The 24,028-nt window shown below is 31.6% G+C and overlaps 1 protein-coding gene across 1 annotated transcript in view; it reads right to left on the bottom strand.

The window, feature by feature from the left end:
- Window positions 1-526: 526 nt before the first annotated feature.
- Window positions 527-24,028, bottom strand: part of LOC114335423 (PHD finger protein 12) — a 150,911-nt gene continuing 127,409 nt past the window's right edge. The window contains exon 9 of the mRNA XM_028285663.2: window positions 527-759. Coding sequence (XP_028141464.1) covers window positions 624-759 — 136 coding nt within the window. The 3' untranslated portion in view covers window positions 527-623. The remainder of the gene's footprint in view (window positions 760-24,028) is intronic.

Below are 24,028 nucleotides of genomic sequence, written 5' to 3'. Positions count from 1 at the left end.
TTTAATTTCAATATTTTTTAAATGCTAGAATATTCCACAGGGTGTTACGAACTTTCAGGAAAAAACACAGTATTATTGTTACACCCGGTATACAATGACATTTACATATTCAGCAACACTATTACTACATCCATATTCTTAGACAATTAGGCTAGAACATAATATTAAAAAAATCACTAAAATCGGACAACAGGTTTAGGAGATTCGAGACATCGAAAATTACCCATTTTTAAGGTGTCCCATTTTTTTTAAGGCTTCTATCATTAAATGCACAATTGTTTCACATATCGGCTGCACTAAATTAAATCTAATGGGCTCATTATGTTAAACAAGCTCGTATGTCGGTACTAATTTCATACTATGTATATTCGGTCTCTCTTTGTTAGCAAAACAACCTCATACTGTTCTTTTTGCACGAATTATGCGTGCTATATGCACTTTTCAGATTACCACCCCTGTATATTATATTTATATCGATTGAAAATAGAATGTAAATTGTAAAACATTAGGTAGTGAAACACATAGGTTAACAAAATACTTTATTAATATCAATACTTATCTTTTAATATTGTACTATACATTTATATACAAAAAATAACATTTATTTACAATAACTTATTTGATTAGTTTGTACTTTCAACGATTGAAAAGACAAATGAAATACAACCAAAACGAAGGGAGTAACCATGATTCACAATCGCTGAACTCTCCCAGCCTTTCTGCTCATCATCTGAATTGTTCACGCAATGGCATTCAAACCTAAAAATAAACAAAATTGTATTTACAAAACGTTGGAAATATATAATCGTTCATAATCTAATCAAATACAAATTAAAGACTCTATCCCTCGTTTTAAGGTAAAGGATATAAAATCATGTCTTCATACAAATTTTTAGCTTCTCAGAGGCCATAGAACCTCCCGAATCGAGATAAGAAGCTTTTTTAGATTTCATTTTTTTTAAGAGCAATTTTGCTTTAAAAGATCTGAATAAATTCAAGATGTGTATCTTTTGAATACAACACAGCCTGATCTTTTTTTTTCAGATTTGTATATTGAAAGTTGGCCCTAGGAATTTTTTTTGAAATTGTTAATAATTTTTTAGTGTATTATATGTTTTGGCCAACTTTTAAATAATACTTTTTTTCGTTCTTTTGAATGGCAGGAGCAAAATTTTTAATTTAGATGAGAAAAAAAGAAAAAATCGAAAAAACCGTTTTTTACCCATTCATTCCCATATAACCTCAAAACTGTATTTAACGTTTTTTTTTACATTTTTCCTCCGCGGAAAAACCGCGGAATGCTACCATTTAAAGAAGTGCGTTTTTGAGAAAGGGGTGAATTAGGGTGGATACCGGAGCAACCAGGACCATTATACGACCGTCAGTTATAAACAGTCGTAAGAAGCTCTTACCAACGAGGTTGCGACTGCGAACTGCCACAGGTGAAAATGCCAACATCCACGGAGAAATCCAGATACAATAGGGGACTTGCACATTTTTTTTATTAGATAATAATGTTCAGTTTTGTTTAAAAATGAGATTTCCAAAATTTCACACTTCAACAACTCGTAATAACTTAGAAATACATATTTAAAGTCTTCTTCGGTATAAAATAGTTCAAACGGCCCGTGACGTCACATAGTTTTGCATTAGTTTTGATTATGGTTATATTTCGCTGTGTCTAGGTACACGCTAACGTGTACGCAAATAAAAAAGTTAGGTAGACGTGAATTAAACTTCATCAAGCCAGTGACGTCATTATTTAGCTTGCGCAGTGACTATACACTTTAGTACATGCTATTTTGATATGTTTAGTGTTCGATTGATAGAAAAATATTTGTTAAGGGAAGGGAAGCAGAACTATTCAGATGTTTCAAACTTATGTAATTGTAATAAATCAATGTATATATATAAAATATATATTTAGGTTAGCAAAATAATTATATTATGTATTTAGTTGACATGACATGTAGGTACAAAATATTGTTAAAATAATTTTTATATGTAAGTGAATTATTATAATCAACTATTCTAAATGCAAAATAAGCCACAATTTAACTAAAAAATTATTTTATTAACGTTTCGACGTCCAAATCGGATGTCATTGTCAAAATACAAAAATTAGTCAGATTAAATAAATTATTAGAAAAAATTTTTTACTAAGCAACAACATTTTTGTTTAATTTAATAATATTTTGTATTTTGACAACGACATCCGGTTTAGACGTCGAAACGTTAATAAAATCAATTTTTTAGTTAAATTCTGGCTTAGTTCTCATTTAAAATAGTTGATTACAAAAATTCCACACGGATAATAGCTTCAGAATAAGTTAATTATTATTGTGAAAGCTTTAGGTCTTCCTTTTATTTTAATCTTGGACGGTAATACTATTTCATTTATAACTAAAAAAATATATATTAATTTATAGTCTCTTATCTTTTTCGTACTGTTTTAAAATGTTCTTAAACTCGTTAAAATAACTAAATAATTGTCCACACTCCATAGTTAATTTAAAAACAAACACTAAACAAATAAAAAATAAGAAATCACTGACACTCTAACTTTTTTATTTGCGTACATGTTAACGTATACCTAGACACAACCTTATATTTAGGTATATTCTTCTTCTCCTTCTTTAGTTTATTGGCCTCCACCTACTTGGGTATTTGGCCAGCTCATCGTCGTGGAATAAGTCAAAAATATTTATATTCTAATGACATTTATCGTATGTCATTGTAATAATATATACCTCGTCCAATTTACTTACCGTTGCACGTCATCCGCGCCATAGCCTGTGACACGATACCAACACGAAATATTTAGGCGGTGGGTGTGTTCTATTTTAGAATCAAAATGATTCTAAAGGGGAACACACCTACCACCTAAATATTTCGTGTTGGTATCGTGTCACAGGCTATGGCGCGGATGACGTGCAACGTTAAGTAAATTGGACGAGGTATATACCAGTTTGTTAAAATTGGAGTTTTATACTGTTTTTGAAGGAAGGAACGAAGGTTTGCTATTGAAAATAAAACCATTTTGTAAAAGTAAAAATTTTCTATGAATAGTTCAAACGATCAAAAAGACTTGTAACGTCACATAAATGTATTTTCTACTGACGTTTATAACGTCTAATTTAAAATTCTGTTTACTTTATTGGAAAAATATAAATGTACAACCCAGTGACGTCACGACGCGTTTTGGACCACCTGTTTAATTTGAATTTTTAATCGTCTTTAGGGGCCAAACGAAAGACAAACAAAACTTTTTTATCTTTGATACATGTTTTAAATTATGTTCTGTTGTGATTTATAACTTTTTTGTCGAATTTAAAAATTTATGCAAGTTCCCTATTAAACTTCATCAAGCCAGTGACGTCATTATTTAGCTTGCGCAGTGACTATATATTTTGGTACATGCTATTTTGATATGTTTAGTGTTTGTTTGATAGAAAAATATTTGTTAAGGGAAGGGAAGCAGAACTATTCAGATGTTTCAAACTTAATTGTAATAAATCAATGTATATACAGGGTGTCCCAGACTAATTTAGCCACGCTATATCTCTTAAACGAATAGAGATTTTCGAATGGGACAAAAAGTAGTCTATTCTACTTGTAATACACTTTAATACGGCATAGAAAAAAATCATCCCCTAAATATTCATCCCTTAGTTACAACCCCTAACTTTAATTTTTTTAATAGCACCCTGTATATTTTTTTATAGTTTTGGATGTGGTCTTCTATCGTCTATTCAACACATTTTTTGAAAATAAAATCAGTTCGTAAATACCCAAGAAAATATCAGCTTAGTTTTGTTAATTATGTGTCCCAGACTAATTTATCCAGGCTATATTTCTTAAACGAATAGAGATTTTCGAATGGGATAAAAACTGTTCTATTACATTTGTAATACACTTTAATATGGCGTAGAAAAAAAATTATCCCCTAAATATTCATCAATTAGTTACAACCCCTAACTTTATTTTTTTAAATAGCACCCTGTAAGTTAGGGATGAATATTTAGGGGATGACTTTTTTCTACGCCATATGAAAGTGTATTACAAATGGAATAGATCAATTTTTGTCTCATTCGAAAATCTCTATTCGTTTAAGAAATATAGCCAGGATAAATTAATCTGGGACACATAATTAACAAAACTAAGCTGATATTTTCTTGATTATTTACTAACCGATTTTATTTTCAAAAAATGTGTTGAATAGACGATAGAAGACCACATCCAAAACTATAAAAAAATATACAGGGTGTTATTAAAAAAATTAAAGTTAGGGGTTGTAACTAAGGGATGAATATTTAGGGGATGATTGTTTTCTACGCCATATTAAAGTGTATTACAAGTAGAATATATCACTTTTTGTCCCATTCGAAAATCTCTATTCGTTTAAGAGATATAGCGTGGCTAAATTAGTCTGGGACACCCTGTATACAGGGTGTCCCGAAAAGATTGGTCATAAATTATACCACAGATTCTGGGGTCAAAAATAGGTTGATTGAACCTCACTTACCTATATACAATAGTGCACACAAAAAAGTTACAGCCCTTTCAAGGTACAAAATGAAAATCGATTTTTTTTCATATATCGAAAACTCTCAGAGATTTTTTATTGAAAATTGACATGTGGCATTTTTACGACAGCAGTATCTTAAAAAAAAATTAAGTAAAATTTGTGCACCCCATACAAATTTTATGGGGGTTTTGTTCCCTTAAACCCCCCCAAACTTTTGTGTACGTTCCAATTAAATTATTATTGTGGCACTATTAGTTAAACACATTATTTTTAAAACTTTTTTGCCTCTTAGTACTTTTTCGATAAGCCAGTGTTTATCGAGATATTTTGAATATTTATCGAATCCACCACATATTTGTATATGGTTAAGTACGGTTATAGAGACCTGTTAATAATCTGAAAATTTATTTATAATTTACATTTTTAGGTATTTTTGAAAAAGAAGCTACATCTCGATAAAAGGTGACTTATGAACAAAAGACTAAGAGACAAAAGTTTTAAAAACACTGTGTTTAACTAATGGTACCACAATAATAGTTTAATTGGAACGTACACAAACATTAGGGGGGTTTAAAGGAACAAAACCCCAATAAAATTTTTACGTAAATATATTGAAAAAGAAGCCGCATCTCAATAAAAACTGGCTTATCGAAAAAATAATAAGAGGCAAAAAAGTTTTAAAAACGTTGTGTTTAACTAATGGTACCACAATAATTAATTAATTGGAACGTACACAAAAGTTTGGGGGGGTTTAAGGAAACAAAATCCCCATAAATTTTTTATGGGGTGGACAAATTTCACTATAATTTTGTTTTAAGATGTTCCTGACATAAGAATTATACATGTCCATTTTCAATAAAAAATCTCTAATAGTTTTCGATATATTGAAAAAAATCGATTTTCATTTTGTAACTTCAAAGGGCTGTAACCTTTTTTGTGAGCACATTTGTACTAAGGTAAGTTAGGTTCAATCGAACTATTTTTGACCCCAGAATGTGTGGTATAATTTATGACCATTCTTTTCGGGACACCCTGTATAAAAGTATATATTTAGGTTAGCAAAATAATTATATGTATTTAGTTGACATGACATGTAGGTACAAAATATTGTTAAAATAATTTTTATACGTAAGTGAATTATTATAATCAACTATTCTAAATGCAAAATAAGCCGCAATTTAACTAAAAAAATTATTTTATTAACGTTTCGACGTCCAAATCGGTTGTCATTGTCAAAATCCAAAAATTAGTCAGATTAAATAAATTATTAGAAAATATTTTTTACTAAGCAACAACATTTTTGTTTAATTTAATAATATTTTGTATTTTGACAACGACATCCGGTTTAGACGTCGAAACGTTAATAAAACCAATTTTTTAGTTAAATTGTGGCTTAGTTCCCATTTAGAATAGTTGATTACAAAAATTGCACAAGGATAATAGCTTCAGAACAAGTTAATTATTATTGTGAAAGCTTTAGGTCTTCCTTTTATTTTAATCTTGGACGGTAATACTATTTCATTTATAACTAAAAAATATATATTAATTTATAGTCTCTTATCTTTTTCGTACTGTTTTAAACTGTTCTTAAACGCATTAAAAGAACTAAATAATTGTCCACACTCCATAGTTAATTTAAAAACAAACACTAAACAAATAAAAAATAAGAAATCACTAACACAACTTTTTATTTGCGTACACGTTAGCGTATATCTAGACACAACCTTATATTTAGGTATATTCTTCTTCTCCTTCTTCAGTTTATTGGCCTCCACCTACTTGGGTATTTGGCCAGCTCATCGTCGTGGAATAAGTCAAAAATGTTTATATTCTAATGACATTTATCGTATGTCATTGTAATAATATATACCAGTTTATTAAAATTGGAGTTTTATACTGTTTTTGAAGGAAAGGAACGAAGGTTTACTATTGAAAATAAAACCATTTTGTAAAAGTACAAATTTCTATGAATAGTTCAAACGATCAAAAATACTTGTAACGTCACATAAATGTATTTTCTACTGACGTTTATAACGTCTAATTTAAAATTCTGTTTACTTTATTGGAAAAATGTAAACGTAAAACCCAGTGACGTCACGACGCGTTTAGGGCCACCTGTTTTAATTTGAATTTTTAATCGTCTTTAGGGGCCAAACGAAAGACAAACAAAACTTTTTTATCTTTGATACATGCTTTGATACTTGCATAAATTTAAAAATTTATGCAAGTTCCCTGTTAGGGATTGGAGCAGAAAAGTTCGTCCATATTGTCATAGTTGCAGACATCGAAGAAGATGTTATATTAGGAATGGACGTAATGAATTTGCATGGATTTCAATTGGATTTTAAGAGCAGGGTAATCAAAGTTGGCAACGAGGAGGTATTTCTCCATCCACATGATGACAGCATTGTGCTAGCAGCCATTAAAGAAGATACAGTTGTGCCTGCGAGGAGTGAAACGATCATCGTAGCGCGGCTACAGGGAATTGTAGAAGGAACACCTATGATGATGGAGCCAAGGAACCACGACGAGGAGGTTGGCCGAGGAATCATAATTGGAAAGGAATTGGTTACTTCTGCTAAAGAAATTCCCGTGAGATTGATTAATGTCAATGACTACCCGGTGACTATCAAGAAGGAGACAAAAGTAGGAACTTGTGTACCCGTGACGTCCATAATCCGTCAGACCACAACATCAGATAATTCCAACGACAAGTTCGACCAAATGGTTGCAGTTGCAGGCCAATCTCTAAATCAAATGGAGAAAAGGAAATTAAGGGAATTTCTTAGGCAATATCGTGATATATTCGTACCGAAAGGAGGAAAGACAGGAAGAACTACAGTTGTCAAACATAAAATTGACACTGGTACCGCTAGGCCAATTCGTCAAACAGCTCGACGATTACCACAGGCGAAGAGAGAGGAAGCTGAAAGGATTGTTCAAGAAATGAAGAAAGACGGGGTGATAGAACCTTCTACGAGCGCATGGGTCTCTCCGGTGGTCCTGGTCAAGAAGAAAGATGGAACTACGAGGTTCTGTGTGGACTACCGTTTGTTGAACAATGTTACCAAGAAAGATAGTTATCCTCTGCCTCGGATCGACGACACGTTGGACACATTGGCTGGAAGTAAATTGTTTTCTACGTTGGACTTGAAGTTTGGATATTGGCAGGTAGAAATGGATCCAGTGGACAAGGAGAAGACGGCCTTCACGACAGGATCTGGATTATGGGAATTCAACGTTATGCCGTTTGGACTCTGTAATGCTCCTGCGACATTTGAGAGGCTTATGGAAAATGTGTTGAGAGGGTTATCTTGGAAAACATGCCTGGTGTATTTAAACGACATAATCGTTTTGGAGGAGACGTTTGAAGATCACCTGAAGAATTGTCCATGACCATGTCACTGTCCATGACCAACCTACCTACCAAGATGTATGGGATGCATTAATTCAATTAAGAGAGCACGTGTTGGAGTCCGACGTGCAAAAGTTAGCCATGCCAAAGTTAGAATACCGCCAATTAGACTGGAGGGTTGTCCGAAATATGGTGGAAGAAATCTTTAAAGACACCGAGGTCCAGGTATTAGTCTGTTGCAATCCGCATAGTTCCTGGTGCGGATCGAAGACCGTCCCTTGTCACTTTTATACAACTGGGAGTTGTAAAAGAGGGTCCAGTTGCAGATACCAGTATCCAGTTCCAGCCCCGACCAGGTTCCAGGAGGAACCATCTCTTAAGGAGGGGGCAATGTTACGAAAATTACCTGAATGACCCTCAATAGTTGTTTACGATCAAAACAGCCGGCGTCAGAAAACTCGCGAAGGCTAGAGGGAGTTCCGTGAAACCATTTTTACCGTTCCAGACTTTTCTACCGTTTCGAGATCATGGGCGTATCAGTATAAAAGGCATCTATTTTATTTTTTAGAGTCAGTTAATATTTTACTTGGCGTGAATTATTGTAACGTCGCGATCGGGTTATTGAAATGTATATATTTTTAAAGTAGATAAATAATATTTGTAAATAAATTAAATAAGTTAGACAGTGTAAAATAAATTAGATATTGTTGTAAAATTAAGTGTTAAATTGTAAGTGTTATAAATTAAACAATTTCAAGTAAGTCTTTTATTTATTTAATAATAATTAAAAGTCAATTCGCGTAACAGTTCATAAATAAATAAATCAGTACAGTAATATAACATAACACTATACATATAAACACATGTCCAAAAGTTTGGAATATTTCATCTTTTTATTAATTTTTATATACAAGGTGTCCCAAAAGTACCGGAACGGTCTAATATTTCGCGAACTAAACATTGGATCGATAAACTGAAAAACACGTTTTCAATAATTTTTAAAAATCTATCCAATGACATCAAATACGATCCCACACTCCACTTCTTGTAGGTTTAAAATCTTAAATTGAAACCCCCAGTTTTTATCCCAGATTTCGATTCCTTATGTAAAAGTAAGCAACTTTTATTCGAGACATTTTTTCGAATTATGGATAGATGGCGCTATAGTCGAAAAAACCCATTTATTGTGATACCATAGGTAAATAATAGAAACGGTCTAATATCTCTAGAAATACACATAGTCCAGAGAAATTAGATTTTTCTCGTGACACATCCCCCTTCAGGCCGAGACCAAATTTTTTGAGTAGTATCGACATCTGTATTAATAACCTTTATGTTTCCTGCAGCCGATTTTGATGATATACATAATTATAAACAAATGAAGATCAAAAAACGGTAAATTTTCGCTTTTTTCGTCTATAACCAAAAAGTTAAGCATTTTAAACAAATTTGAGAGTAAGAAACTCATAAATCGTCTAAAAAATGTTCGTCTGTTCGCTGAATATGTCTATCCTTATTGGTTGCTTAGAAAATTGCAAAATAAATCATAAATTTTGAGTTTTTATAAATATTCATAACTTATGTAAAAATTAACTTAGAACTTTCTTATTAAACGAATTGCTGAGACTTCTGGTGCTTAAATTATATTTTAAATTTCAAGGCAATTGGTCAAATAGTTTAAAAGATATTTAATTTGTTTATCCCAAATTCATTTTTTTTGCAACACTATAAGTCAGAAAATTATGAGGTTACAGTAAGACTTCTGACAGTTTATGGAAGAAGAACATAGTGACTTAATTAAAAAAAATGACGAAAAGTAATTTTAAACAGTGTAAAATTATTTTGCAAAAACACGTCGATTTTTTGCTTACTTATAAACAATTAGAATAACTTTTTACCCGTTACCCGTAGAAAAATTATTTTTTCATATTTGGGAAGACTGAATTTTTATACATATTTAGAAAGAAAAACAATTGTCCTAGGCCCTCTTTTTTTTAATGAAGTTAGCCCCCTTTTTTTTTAATTCACATGTTTTTGCAAAATAATTTTGCAGTATTTAGAATTATTTTTTGTCATTTTTTTTAATTAAATTAATAGTATAAATCTTCTTCTTTCATAAAATATCCAAAGTATTACTGCAACTTCATCATTTTCTGACTTACAGCGTTGCAAAAAAAATTAATTTGGGATAAACAAATTAAATACCTTTTAAACTATTTGACCAATTGCTTTTAAATTTAGGGTATAATTTAAGCACCAGAAGTCTCAGCATTCCGTGTAATAAGAACGTTCCAAGTTAATTTTTACATAAGTTATGAATATTTATAAAAACTCAAAATTTATGTTTAATTTTGCAATTTTCTAAGCAACCAATAAGGATAGACATATTCAGCGAACGCCGCATTGCAGTTTATTATACGATTTATGAGTTTCTCACTCTCAAATTTGTTTAAAATACTTAACTTTTTGATTATAGACGAAAAACGCGAAAATTTACCGTTTTTTGATCTTCGTTTGTTTATAACTAAGTATATCATCAAAATCGGCTGCAGGAAACATATAGGTTATTAATATAGATGTCCATACTACTAGTGCGGCAGATTCGTGCAAATATTATAAGAATTGCACATTTAATGATACAAGCATATAATTTGGTCCACATATACTGCACATACGAAGGTTCAAATTTAGATATGAGGCCATCTTAGATTTTGCCTTTTACAATAATGGCGGTCATTCAGAATGGGTGACTATACATATGTGACTAATAGCACGATATCTTTTGAATGAAAAGTCCGATTTCAACCAAATTTGGTACATAGGTTTTTCTTGTGATTTACAAGATATATCGTGAACTCGAAGAATTGGTTTACCAGAAGTTGTGTTTTTCCTGGTTTTTTATGTAAAACTATTTTATATTATGTAAATAATTTATTTTCAATTTTTTCACCCTGTATATATTAATTTTTCAAAATGGTAATACCACCATTGAAAAGTGCGTAAGAATATGTTTTAGGAAATATTTTTAACTTTTTAGTTATGTTAATTACCATTTAATAAATGCGTAACGTATCTTCACATATACCTATGTGTGAAAGATTCGGCAAATATTATAAGAATTATTGTGCATTTAATGGTAGAAGCATATAATTTGGAACATATATACTACACATATAAAAGTTCAAATCTAGATATGTGACTAATAGCATGATATCTTTTGAACGAAAAGTCCGATTTCCGCAAAATTTGGCATCAAGGTTCTTTTTTTGATGAATAAGATCGAGGTCTTGAACCAGAAGAATCGGTTTACCCGAAGTTGTGTTTTTACTGTTTTTTATGTAAAAATATGTTGTTTTTTTTTTCAATTCTTTCATCCGTATTTATTAATTTTTCAAAAGGGTAATACCGAAATTGAAAAGAGTGTAAAAATATTTTTAAGGAAAGATTTTGATCTTTTTAGTTATGTTAATTACCATTTAATAAATGCATAACGTATCATCACATGTACCTATGTGCGGCAGATTCATTTTGAATGCCCGCCATTTTTGTAAAAGACAAAATCTGATATGGCCTCATATCTAAATTTGAATCTGTGTATGTGTAGTGTGTGTGGTCCAAATTATATGCTTTTACCGTTAAATGCACAATAATTCTTATTTTATTTGCACGAATCTGCCGCACATAGATTCATAGGTACATGTGAAGATACGTTATGCATTTATTAATTGGTAATTAACATAACTAAAGAGTTAAAAATATTTCCTAAAAAATATTTTTACGCTCTTCAACGTCGGTATTACCTTTTTGAAAAATTAATATGTACAGGGTGAAAGAACTGGTAAAAAAACAACATGTTTTTACATAAAAATCAGGAAAAACACAACTTCTGGTAAATCGATTCTTCCAGTTCAAGACTTTGGTCTTACACATCAAAAAAAGAAGCTATGGTTGAAATCTGACTTTTCGTTCAAAAGTTATCGTGCTATTAGTCACATATGTATAGTCGACATTTTGCATGCCCGCCATTTTTGCAAAAGGTAAAATCTGAGATAGCCTTATATCTAAATTTTAACCTTGATGTGCGTAGTATATGTGGTCCAAATTATATGCTTCTACCATTAAACGCACAATAATTCTTATAATATTTGCACGAATCTGCCACACATAGGTACATGTGAAGATAGGTTATGCATTTATTAAATGGTAATTAACATAACTAAAAAGTTCAAAATATTTTCTACAAAATATTTTTACGCTCTTTTCAATTGCAGTATTACCTTTTTGAAAAATTAATATATACAGAGGGAAAAATTTGAAAAAATAAACATATTTTTACATAAACAACCAGTAAAAACACAACTTCTCGTAAACCGATTCTTCTGGTTCACCACATCCATCTTGTAAATCAAAAACAAGAACCTATATACCAAATTTGGTGAAAATCGGACTTTTCGTTCAAAAGTTATAGTACTATTAAACACATATGTATAGCTGCCATTTTGAATGCCCGCCATTTTTGTAAAAGGCAAAATCTGAGATGGCCTCATATCTAAATCTGAACCTTTATATGTGTAGTATATGTAGTCCAAATTATATACTTGTATCATTAAATGTGCAACTGTTTCACATATCGGCCGCACTATACTCAAAAATTTGGTTTCGGCCTGGAGGGGATTGTGTCACCAACAGGATATTTTTTTCCTTATTTCTCTGAAGTAACATCCAAATGAAAAACCAAAAAGTATGTGTTTAATACTTTTCAAAAACCTATCGAATAACATTAATCATGACCCTCCTCCCCACCCCCTAGAGGTCTGGTGGGGAGTAACTTTAAAATCTTAAATAGCAACCTCCATTTTTTATTGCAGATTTGGATTTGGCATAAAAAATTACGCAACATTTATTCGAAACATTTTTTAGAATTGTTGATAGATGGCGCTATAATTGGAAAAAGACGATTTATTCATGCCCACCTCTAGTGGGTGAGGTGGAGGGTCGTTTTTAGCGTTATTCGATAGGTTTTTGAAAAATATTAAATACGTATTTTTGGTTTTTCATTTGGAAGTATATTTCGCGAGATATTAGACCGTTTCTATAATTGACCTATGGTATCACGATAAATTGTTTTTTCCGATTATAACGCCATCTATCCATAATTCGAAAAAATATTTTGAATGAAAGTTGCTTACTTTTACATAAGGAATTAAAATCTGTAATAAAAACTGGGGGTTTCCATTTAAGATTCCAAAGTTACCCCCCACCCCACCTCTAGGGGGTGGAGTGGGGAGTCGGGTTTGGTATCATTCTATAGATCTTTGAAAATTATTGAACACGTATTTTTCAGTTTTTCGATACGATGTTTATTTCGAGAAATATTCGACCGTTCCGCTACTTTTGGGACACCCTATATAAACTCTTCTGAATAATATGTTGAATAGTTAACATAAGTTTGCTTCAATTTTCATCAATACTAAATAAATCTCAAAACCAGATAAACGGTATGCAAAACAATTATTTAATCTCTTGGAGTGAAAAACTTAAAATGTACCAGTTATATTTAAAAATAAATTAGTATAGATAAAAATAATTTTTAATAAAACTAATAATCTGTATTTCCTCCATTGGCCTGTATGCATGCCTGTAGGCGATTTGGCATGCTGTCTATTAACTGGTCGAGCTGGGCTTGCCGAATTCACTCCCATTCTTCACGAGCAGCATCTTTTAGTTCTCGAAGTGTAATAGGGGGATTGTTTCGCTTCTTGAGGCGTGTTTTGAGAATGTCTTAAGCATGTTCAACGATGTTCATATCCGAGGAATTCGAGGGCCACTGTAATGTGGATATTCCGTCTTCTTCCAAAAAATTTTGTACTGCTGTTCTTCGATGAGGAGGTGCGTTGTCATGTATAAACACAAATCCATCACCTGCTGTCCCTCGTAATAGATACACGACAGGATTTAAAACTTCCTCGATGTACACAGCCCCAGTGACTCTTCTCTCCAGAACCAGCAGTGGCGCCGTGTACCACTCATAATACCACCCCAAACCATAATACTGCCACCTTCAAATGGGGCACGTGGTTGGGCTGTTTCTAGTCGGGCTTGTCGTTCCGGGGCCCTCCAAACCAGTGTTCTTAGCGAATCAGTAACCAAGCCAATTTTTGATTCATCCAAGAACATCACGATATTCCAGTTAGGACCATGATGCACCATTTCTCTAGCCCATTCCAACCTTACCATTTTGTGTTGGTACGTTAGTTTGAGAACACGTAAGGATCTTCTACGATACAAATTTACCGCATTTAGTCTGCGTGTTATTGTTTGCCGTGAAATATTCAGTCCTTGAAGCCTAGCAATTTCTCTGGATATACCACTTGTAGATTCCAGACGATTTCTTCGAGCTATCAATGTTATCTGCCGGTCTTGTGCTGCTGTTGTACATCGACTTCTGTTACTTCTGGGGAGATCCTTTAGGACATTTGTATCTTAATTTTTTTTTTAAATTTTCGATACAGCCCTCTGAGTAACATCAACAATATTCGCGATATGACTTTGAATAAAGCCCTGTTGTAACAAAGCAATTACTTTAGATTTGTCAAAATGAGATATCACATTTCTAGACATTTTTAAACGGATCAAATCAAATTTAAACAAAGAGTGAAATAATGTGTAAATACGCTAATCAGTCGAATGTGACCAAAATGATACAAAAACGATTCAAATTTTTTATCATTTTCATGATTGGCGTGGGGGAATATAATTTTAAACCCCGTCGAATATTTCTTTCTAATTAAAAATTTGTGTTACAAACTTTTGAGTCTGCCTTTTTCAACAATTGTACATTAAAATATAATATGTATTTGAAGAAGTTTTGGGATACTTGCGGGTGGATCGACTAGCTTTGTGTGTGGTTACCACAGCCGGTCCCAAACCCGGATAAAATTTGGAGGGTGATTGGCAAGGTTAGAAACCTACCAATCGTAAAAACAAATACTGCTCAAAGAAACAATGTGAAGCCTGGGAAAGTTTCAGATTTTCAAATTGATTGATCAAACCGTTTTGCAAATGGTAATTTTTATTCAAGTGTGAGAAACGTGGAACCTCATTTATTCAAAGGACTGCAAGTTTCATGAGTCCTTTGATAGTCCATTAAATTTGTTCACGTATACAGGGTGTCTGCGTAACTTGGAACCATATGGGAAACTTTTTTAATATCAATTTTACGAAAAAAAGTCATTCTTTATAAAGTGCTCTGCATAGTCTAAAACCTAAGAAGCAATCATCAGATATCAAATGTTGTCAACAGTATACGAGGTATATCAAAAAATATGAATTTCGCTCAAGAGCAAACTACCTTTATATTTCAAAATATCAAAAAATTTTATTATGAAAAGTTATTTGTAATTAAAAACCATATTCAAATATGCAATAACAGCCTTCTACTTGAAAAAAAAATTTCTGAAATTTTCCTAAATTACCGATTCAGAACATCATTTTTATTTATTAGACATGTAATAACTCTTTTATTAAGAGGATCGGTACGTATTTTCGGCTGCAATGCTATTCAAATGGGGATTCATTTTTTTCGAATCTTGAGAAAACTAATAAGTATTTTTGAAAAATGTAAACGCAGAATGAAAGATCACGTTATTAGCGAGGGCCGAAAGTCCGTGAGAACTTCTATAATGTTTATTTTAATAAGTTACAGGGGTGAAAAACTAAGAGAAAATTTAGTGTGATTTTTAATTTCAAATATATCATTCAAAATAAACTTTTTATTTATTCTAAGGGACTTTCGGCCCTCGGTAATAATTTAGTCTTTCATTCTGCGTTTAAATTTTTAAAAAATATTTATTGGTTTTTTCAGGATTCGAAAAAAATAAACACAATGCCGTGGTAATATTTTCCAAATCTATCTTTGTCTTACAACGCACTCAGCCGAATATAATATTGTCAGCATATATTGTCAGTCAGACACTGACAATCAGTGACAATTTTAAATATTTGACATTGCATCGGGAATATGTTGAGTTATTGATTAAATATTATTGATATATAATGTATTTGATAAATAATTGATTTAAGACGTGAACTTAATAAAAAGTTGTTTATTGTGTATTATTTGTGGAAGATCCAAGCAGAGAATACATCAGGATAATATATTCTGTGATCCAAGTATTTTGTTGTTAAAGATGTTCAAAATTGTAAGCGTTCCATAACAATATATTATTAAAAAATCACTTCAACACTTTTTCTCTTTTTTCGATTAAGTATTAGTCTTTGTTGTACAAATAAATTATTACAATCACTGAATACATAGTTACTGAAAAAATTATCACATTTATTAACTGAATTAATAATTTGTAATTATAAAAATAACAGTTACCCAAGAACATTCAAAACCCATCTCTTTAAATTAATGATGGCATTTTCAAGTAGAATGACATTCTAGTAATGTTTACATATCCATACCAGTGTGAATTTTACTACACGTAATTTGCCGTGTAAAGACAGAAAAAGTAGGGATACACGTAAAATATTTGCGAATTATGTACCCATAGCCTTAATAATTTTAGGAAAAAAAAGTTATTCTTCATAAAAATCTGTGCATGGTCTAAACCTCAAGATGCAACCATCAGTTATCCAAGTTTGTTAATTTTATACGAGGTGTGTCAAATAATATGAATTTCTAAATTCTTTCTAAATTAATAATATGAATTTAGAAAGAATTTAGGAATTCATATTATTTGACACACCTCGTATGAAATTAACAAACTTGGATAACTGATGGTTGCATCTTGAGGTTTAGACCATGCACAGATTTTTATGAAGAATAACTTTTTTTCCTGAAATTATTAATAAAAGAGTTATTACATGTCTAATAAATAAAAATGATGTTCGGAATCGGTAATTTAGGAAAATTTCAGAAAATTTTTTTATTCAAGTAGAAGGCTGTTATTGCATATTTGAATATGGTTTTTAATTACAAATAACTTTTCATAATAAAATTTTTTGATATTTTGAAATATAAAGGTAGTTTGCTCTTGAGCGAAATTCATATTTTTTGACATACCTCGTATACTGTTGACAAAATTTGATATCTGATGATTGCATCTTAGGTTTTAGACTATGCAGAGCACTTTATAAAGAATGCCTTTTTTTTCGTAAAATTGATATTAAAAAAGTTTCCCATATGGTTCCAAGTTACGCAGACTTATCGCAAAATTATCTTTTTTAATTACAGTGCCACATAACTAATAACACAACGAGAAGAGATTTGTAATGGAATTAGTACCCTAAAATTTTACATTAAAAAAATAGAATATGCATTTTAGTAAAAACATTTATTAGTAGAGGATCTGATATAAGGTCAATCGGCACCGAGCTGTTTAATGGATCACATTTATTGGATAAAAGTAATTTAGTATGTTGACAATTAAAAAACAAGGGGTGCCCGATTTAATTTTGTTCTATTCTGACTACGATTAATAATTAAAAATTGACTTTTTTATAAAATAAAAAGAAAAATTTCGACCCGGGCAGATATTATTTCAGATTTTTTGGATCATTGTAAACAAAAAGTTCTTGTATAATTTTTCTATTAATTTTATAGTTTTCGAGTTATAAACAATTTAAAACTGAAAAAAGAACGAAAGATGACGATTTTTTAGGCTCAAAAACACAAGTAGGAAATATTATTTTTGTAACCATCAAGTACCTAAATTCAAGTTCTATCAGATCCAGATAAGAATTCGATCGTGTAAAGGCCAAAGGGCGTAACCCTCAAAAACTAGAAATTGAGATTTTTGGTTTTTCTGAAAGACTGACCAGAAATACACCTCCCGGACAAAGGTCGTACCCCACCTATTACTATAAACCTATAGAATATCAGAACAATGTCATTATGTACATTTGGCGGTTTCACAATTTCATCCCAACATTTGGCGTAACCCTCACGGCGTAACCCATAACAGCTAACCACCACCAGCTAACACCTGATCAAAATTATTCTTCCACGGTTATAGCAAAAGCATAATTAGATCCGGAAAGTGAAGAAATAAGAATTTATGTGAAAGGGCACAAGACAAGGCGATCAACTATTACTTCACCTTCACTGGCACCGCTATACAACGAAGAATTAAAATTGGCATCTAAAAAAACTGGGAACCGGAAGGCGAAGAACGCTATAAATAACCGGGATAATAATAATCATCTAAAACATACGAGAATCTAAAGAATTTAATTAAAAATGTTATTCCAAATCGGTACCAGGAAGAATATATCAAAATCAGATCAGACACTTCCGAGCCAGATGAACTTGCCGGAACTGATGAGGAAGACTAATTTTTGTATACAGAGTATACAGAGTCCACCTCGATATTTGGCAGTATTTATTAGATTTTAAGGAAATTATGAAACAGGTCGATTTTTGATCTAAAGGGGACACATTTTTGCGGTACATACATTTGTCATTTGTCAACCAACTCCCTTCCACTTTCCCCACCCCTTATTTTTAAATTGGGAATAGGGGTCGTGTGCTACCTCATTTAAAAGGTTTTTCAATTCTCTATTCCGTAATATAAACATTAACATAATTATTTATACAGGGTGTCCAAGAAACAATTTTTAAATTAAATTAATTGACACAAAAAGAAGAATGTATGTAATTTATTTATTTCAAAATACATTCTACTGCTGCCACAAAACAGAAAAAAATGTTTTTTGATAAATAAACAATGCTTTTCGCTTAATTTCAATGTTCAAGTTGCCAACCATCTGCCTCTTGGTAGGTTGAATATTGAATTTAAACAAAAAACAATATTTATTTGTCAAACAAACATTTTTCTCTGTTTTCTGTCAGTAGTAGAATGTATTTTGAGTTAAATAAATTGTATTATTCTTCTTTTTGTGTCAATTAATTTATTTCAAAATAATTTTTCTTGGACACCCTGTATAAATAATTATGTCAATGTTAATATTACTAAATAGAGAATTGAATAACCTTTCAAATGAGGTAGCACACGAATCCTATTCCCTATTTAAAAATAAGGGATGGAGGAAATGGAAGGGAGAGGGTTGACAAATGACAGATGTATGTATCGTAAAAATGTGTCCCCTTAGATCAAAAATCGACCTATTTCTTCATTTCTTTAAAATCTAATAAATACTGCCAAATTTCGAGGTGGACTGTTTTCTTTGGCCCACTCTGTACTTTGTTTAATATTTAATAATTAATTGGTTAATATTAATACATGTAATATAGCATTATTTAGGATTACTATTATTTATTATTGTATACCTATCAGATCATTTTACACAACAAATGTCACATTACAGTAATAAGTAATACCAACCAACATAAAGGGGATTCTGACATTTACAGGGTAACCTTCATCAATAGTCGTATTACCAAAATATTTAAACAAGCCAACCAAAAGGCGTAACCCACAAAATATAATATAAAATTATTTTTTGTTGTATTTGTAAGGAAGCTCTCATACCAAAAGCGATATCCGAACGATATTTGTAACAGGCAACATCCCATATAGTCCAGACTGTATCGTCGCCCCCGTTAGGTAAATTATTCCGATAATTTTTTTTGCACAAACGTTTTTCTTAAAAAGAGGTCCTTATAACAAATACACAGAGTACCGGGAGGTGCCGCGGTCGGAAAATTGTTTAAACAATTTTTTTTAAACAAATTCAAAAAATCAATTTTCTCACTTCGTACCAATTTTTTTTAGATTCTTTGGAATATTATGAGCAAAAAGGGTCTCTTATGAATTTTCTCTAAAATTAATTGTTGTCGAGTTATACGCGATTTAAAATTTGAAAAACGCGAAAATGGTCATTTTCAAGGCTTTAACTCTGTTAGGAATTATTATTATGAAAGTCAGAAAAAGACTAAATCAAAGTTTAAAGCACCCCCTACATGATCCTGAAGAAATTTGTGTCAATAATTTATTACTAAACTGTTATTTTTAACTATTAGCGCTAACAGCGTATGGAGGCGGCCGTCAATGTGAGTGCGAGTAAGATGCACCATTGGTTGCCGGAATGGTGCATCTCTTTCCCACTCACATTGACGGCCGCCTCAATACGCTGTTAGCGCTGATTAATTAAAAATAACAGCTTAGTAATACATTAATGACACAAATTTCTGCAAGATCATGTAGGGAGGGGGGATGTGGGGGGGGGGGATTTAAACTTTTATTTAGTCACTTTTTGACTTTCATAATAATAATTTATAACCGAGTCATTAAGCCTTGAAAATGGTCATTTTGGCGTTATATATATCTTAGCTTAGCTATATCTTAATCTTAGCTTTGATTCCAGGCCATACTGGAGTAAAGGGGAATACAGAGGCTGATAAATTGGCAAATATAGTCAAGACTTTAAACATTTCTGCAGACACTGAAATATATAAATTTCACTTTTTACCTTTTATTAAACACAAAATTGTAAATGAGTTTAAAGTTGAATGGACAAAACAGTTTAAAACTAAAGTGATTTTTCTACAAACCCTTGGTTCCACAAATTCACATTTGGGGATCGAAGGCACTTGACATCAATTATTAGAATGCGTTTGGGTCAATGCCTCATACCAGATCATTATTGGTTTAAAATCAATTGTAGTGATACTCCTTTTTGTGAATGTGGACAAAAGTATAACTCATATGTTACTGAATATGTTACAAAATAAATCAACTTGACCTGTATCAGGAACTTGTTAATACAGGAAGTCCAACCCCCATTTCAATATAAAATTGTCTACATAATATTAATGACCAAATCTTAAGAACGATCAATCAAATTAAAATATAAAATAGTTATTTGACAATCATAATACAATGAATGAATATGGAAAAATCCAGACCCCTTGGAAAGAGTATTCCCTTCCAATTGCAGTCTAAATACGAGAACTGGCCAAGTACCTAAGAAGTGGAGGCCAAGAAACTAAAAGGAGAAGAAGTGATTTTGGCGTTTTTCAAATTTTAAATCGCGTATAACTCGAAAACAATCAATTTTAGAGAAAAATCACAAGAGACCTTTTTTGTCCATACTGACCCAAAGAATATAAAAAATTTACGACGTGAAAAAATTGATTTTTTGAATTTGTTTAAAAAAAATTGTTTAAACTATTTTCCGACCGCGGCACCTCCCGGCAGCATCTAAACATTCCGTATATGTATTTGGACCATAGGAGTTTTCTATTGGTTCGTTGCAGCACGCGGTAATATTTTAACCAATAGACGGCGAGGTTCCAGATGCATATACGGAATGTCATTCGGTCCCAAATTCATATACGGAATGTTAAATATCGTACACCGAAAAAGATAAGTTTTTTTAGAGTCTTTTAAAAGGAGATTGATTTTAAAATACTTGTTACTGTATTATTAAATAAAAATAAAACAATTATAGTATTTCGAATGTTATTTGGTGCGAAATTCATATACGTTATGCTAAATATTCGTAGAACAAAAAGACGATTTTTATTAAACCCAGTTAAAATGAGACTGGTTTTTAATAGTATATTATGCAACGAGCATTTAATGATGATCATTATGAAGCGAGTATAAAGGATACGAAACGAGTTTCGTATAGAGTACGAGCGTCATAATGATAATTAAATGCAAGTTGTATACACGATTTTTGTTCTATGATCATTTACAAAAAAAATATATTCAAATTTATTAATTTTCTAACGCAAACAAATTAAGGTTTGTCAGTCTGACAGTTTGTTTACATATTGAGAACTGTCAAAGCGTATGTATTTGACTCGCCATTGGTTACTGCGCGTGTGCCACCTTTATCGCGAATGTCATATCGCGATTCTATAGGGCTTTTCATTCACAGTCAGTTGTTTCGAGCTTCTGTCATATGTCGTATAATCCGTGTATATTTATTATATTACAAAGATTATAAAACATATGACAGAAGCTCGAAACAAATGACAATCGATGAAAAGCCCTATTAGTTAAAAATCTGTATCTTAATGGAAATCTGTATCATAATAAAGTTCATTATGATACAGGTAGTGACATCATAATTGATATATAGGGCTTTTCATCGATTGTCATTTGTTTCGAGCTTCTGTCATGTGTCACATAATATTAATATATCTACGTCATACGTTTTTGTTTTGTATTATTGTATATACCAATAACGTATGTCGTACATATTAATATTATGTGACACATGACAGAAACTCGAAACAAATGACTGTGAATGAAACACGTGCAAGTCATTAAAAATTCTGAGAAAGCGAAACCTTAGTCAAATAAAGAAATATGTCTCTCAAATCTATACCCTCCCATTTATGAATTTCGCACCAAATAGGTACCTAACCATTGTTTTATTTTTCTTTAATAATACATTAATAAAATAGGTATTCTAAAATCAGTCTCCTTTAACTGATTAATAAAAAGTCCCATTTTTTGGTCTACGAATAATTCCGCATATGAATTTCGCACCAAATAACATTCGAAATACTATAATTGTTTTATTTTTATTTAATAATACAGTAACAAGTATTTTAAAATCAATCTCCTTTTAAAAGACTATAAAAAAACTTATCTTTTTCGGTGTACGATATTTAACATTCCGTATATGAATTTGGGACCGACTGACATTCCGTATATGCATCTGGAACCTCGCCGTCTATTGGTTAAAATATTACCGCGTGCTGCAACGAACCATTAGAAAACTCCTATGGTCCAAATACATATACGGAATGTTTAGATGCCTCCCGGCACCCTGTGGATTTATTATGATGACGTCTTTTTCAGTAAGTTTGTGCAAAAGAAAACGAATCCGAATAATTTACCTAACGGGACCAACAATACAGCATGGTCTAATAAATATCTGCGGTTAATTTATGTCTTCAATGCACTTAAACTACCTAGAATTCTTTAAAAGCTCGTTCGGGATCGGATTCTCAAAAAAGAGCAGTAGAGTGTGCTGTGTGCCAAAGGCCCAGATGTGTGTATTTGGGATTGAGGGCGTACAATAAGAGGGATAATAGGGCATTATAATTTTTGATATAATAGGTTTATTGGTCAATTATAGGTCAATTTTTTACAATAATTGGTTTACTTACATAATAAACTTAAAAAAGTCTTAAAAGCATAGACATGCTTGTTGACTTATCTATATAATGTTTATAGATTAATATTTACAGTTTTTTTGACAAATCAATTTTTTCTAGTATAATTTAAATTTGTTAAATTGGTACACAAATCCCTTTTTTATTTAGTCCAAGTAGTATAAATAATTTTATATATATAATCTATATCTAAACCTTTCTTAAGGTGTTCGAAAAATACATTTCATGCATCTATATCAATTATATCATATACAAATCGTCTCCACTCTTGCTTATTCTTGGACCTTCGTTTCGCTTCAGTCGAAGTTGTATTTTTCTTCTTCAGAATCCTTACCACTTCATCGTTCCAGGTTTTCTTTGGTCTCCGTTTTCCTCTCTTGTTTTGTGTAGTTTTGCCTCCCATACGCGTTTTACTTGTCTATTGTCGTTCATTCTACACAAAAGCCAAAAGGATTTAAGCTTGTTCTTATCTAGTATTTGTGTTTTTGGTTCGATTTGTAGTTCTTCTGTTACAATGCTGTTTCTTATTCTATCGCGTCTTGTAATTCCTTTTACTTTTCATGGGTACTTCATGTCCATTGAGTTTATTCTATTTTTCGATGACTGTGTTAGCACCCAGCTCTCAGTAGTATAGGTGAGAATCGGCCTGAAGATCATTTTATATACCCCCATCTTCGTCCTGCTGCTTACTTCTTTCTTTCCAATGAATGCTCTGTTTAAGCTGTAGTACATTCTGGAGTCATGGTTATCCTTTCGTTGACTTCTTCTTCTGATCTTCCTCCATTTTCTATTTTCATACCCAGGTATTTATGTATATGTTGTTACTTGTTCTAGTTTTTGGTTATTTATCTCTATATTTACTTGAGTATCCTCATTTCCCATGACCATTATCTTTATTTTCTCCATGTTTATTTTCATATTTCTTTCTAAGTGATATTTTTACAGTTTATGGGCAATTGATAGTCCGTTCGCTGACGGTAAAATAATGCAAAACCTATAAATTTTAAAGATCCGCTTAAATTGGCATGAAATTTGGCATATA

This window comes from Diabrotica virgifera, chromosome 7 (genome assembly GCF_917563875.1).
Source record: "Diabrotica virgifera virgifera chromosome 7, PGI_DIABVI_V3a".
Taxonomy (NCBI): Eukaryota; Metazoa; Arthropoda; class Insecta; order Coleoptera; family Chrysomelidae; genus Diabrotica; species Diabrotica virgifera.
Note: the sequence above shows the minus strand (reverse complement) of the source record. Positions and strands in the feature narration are given on the sequence as shown.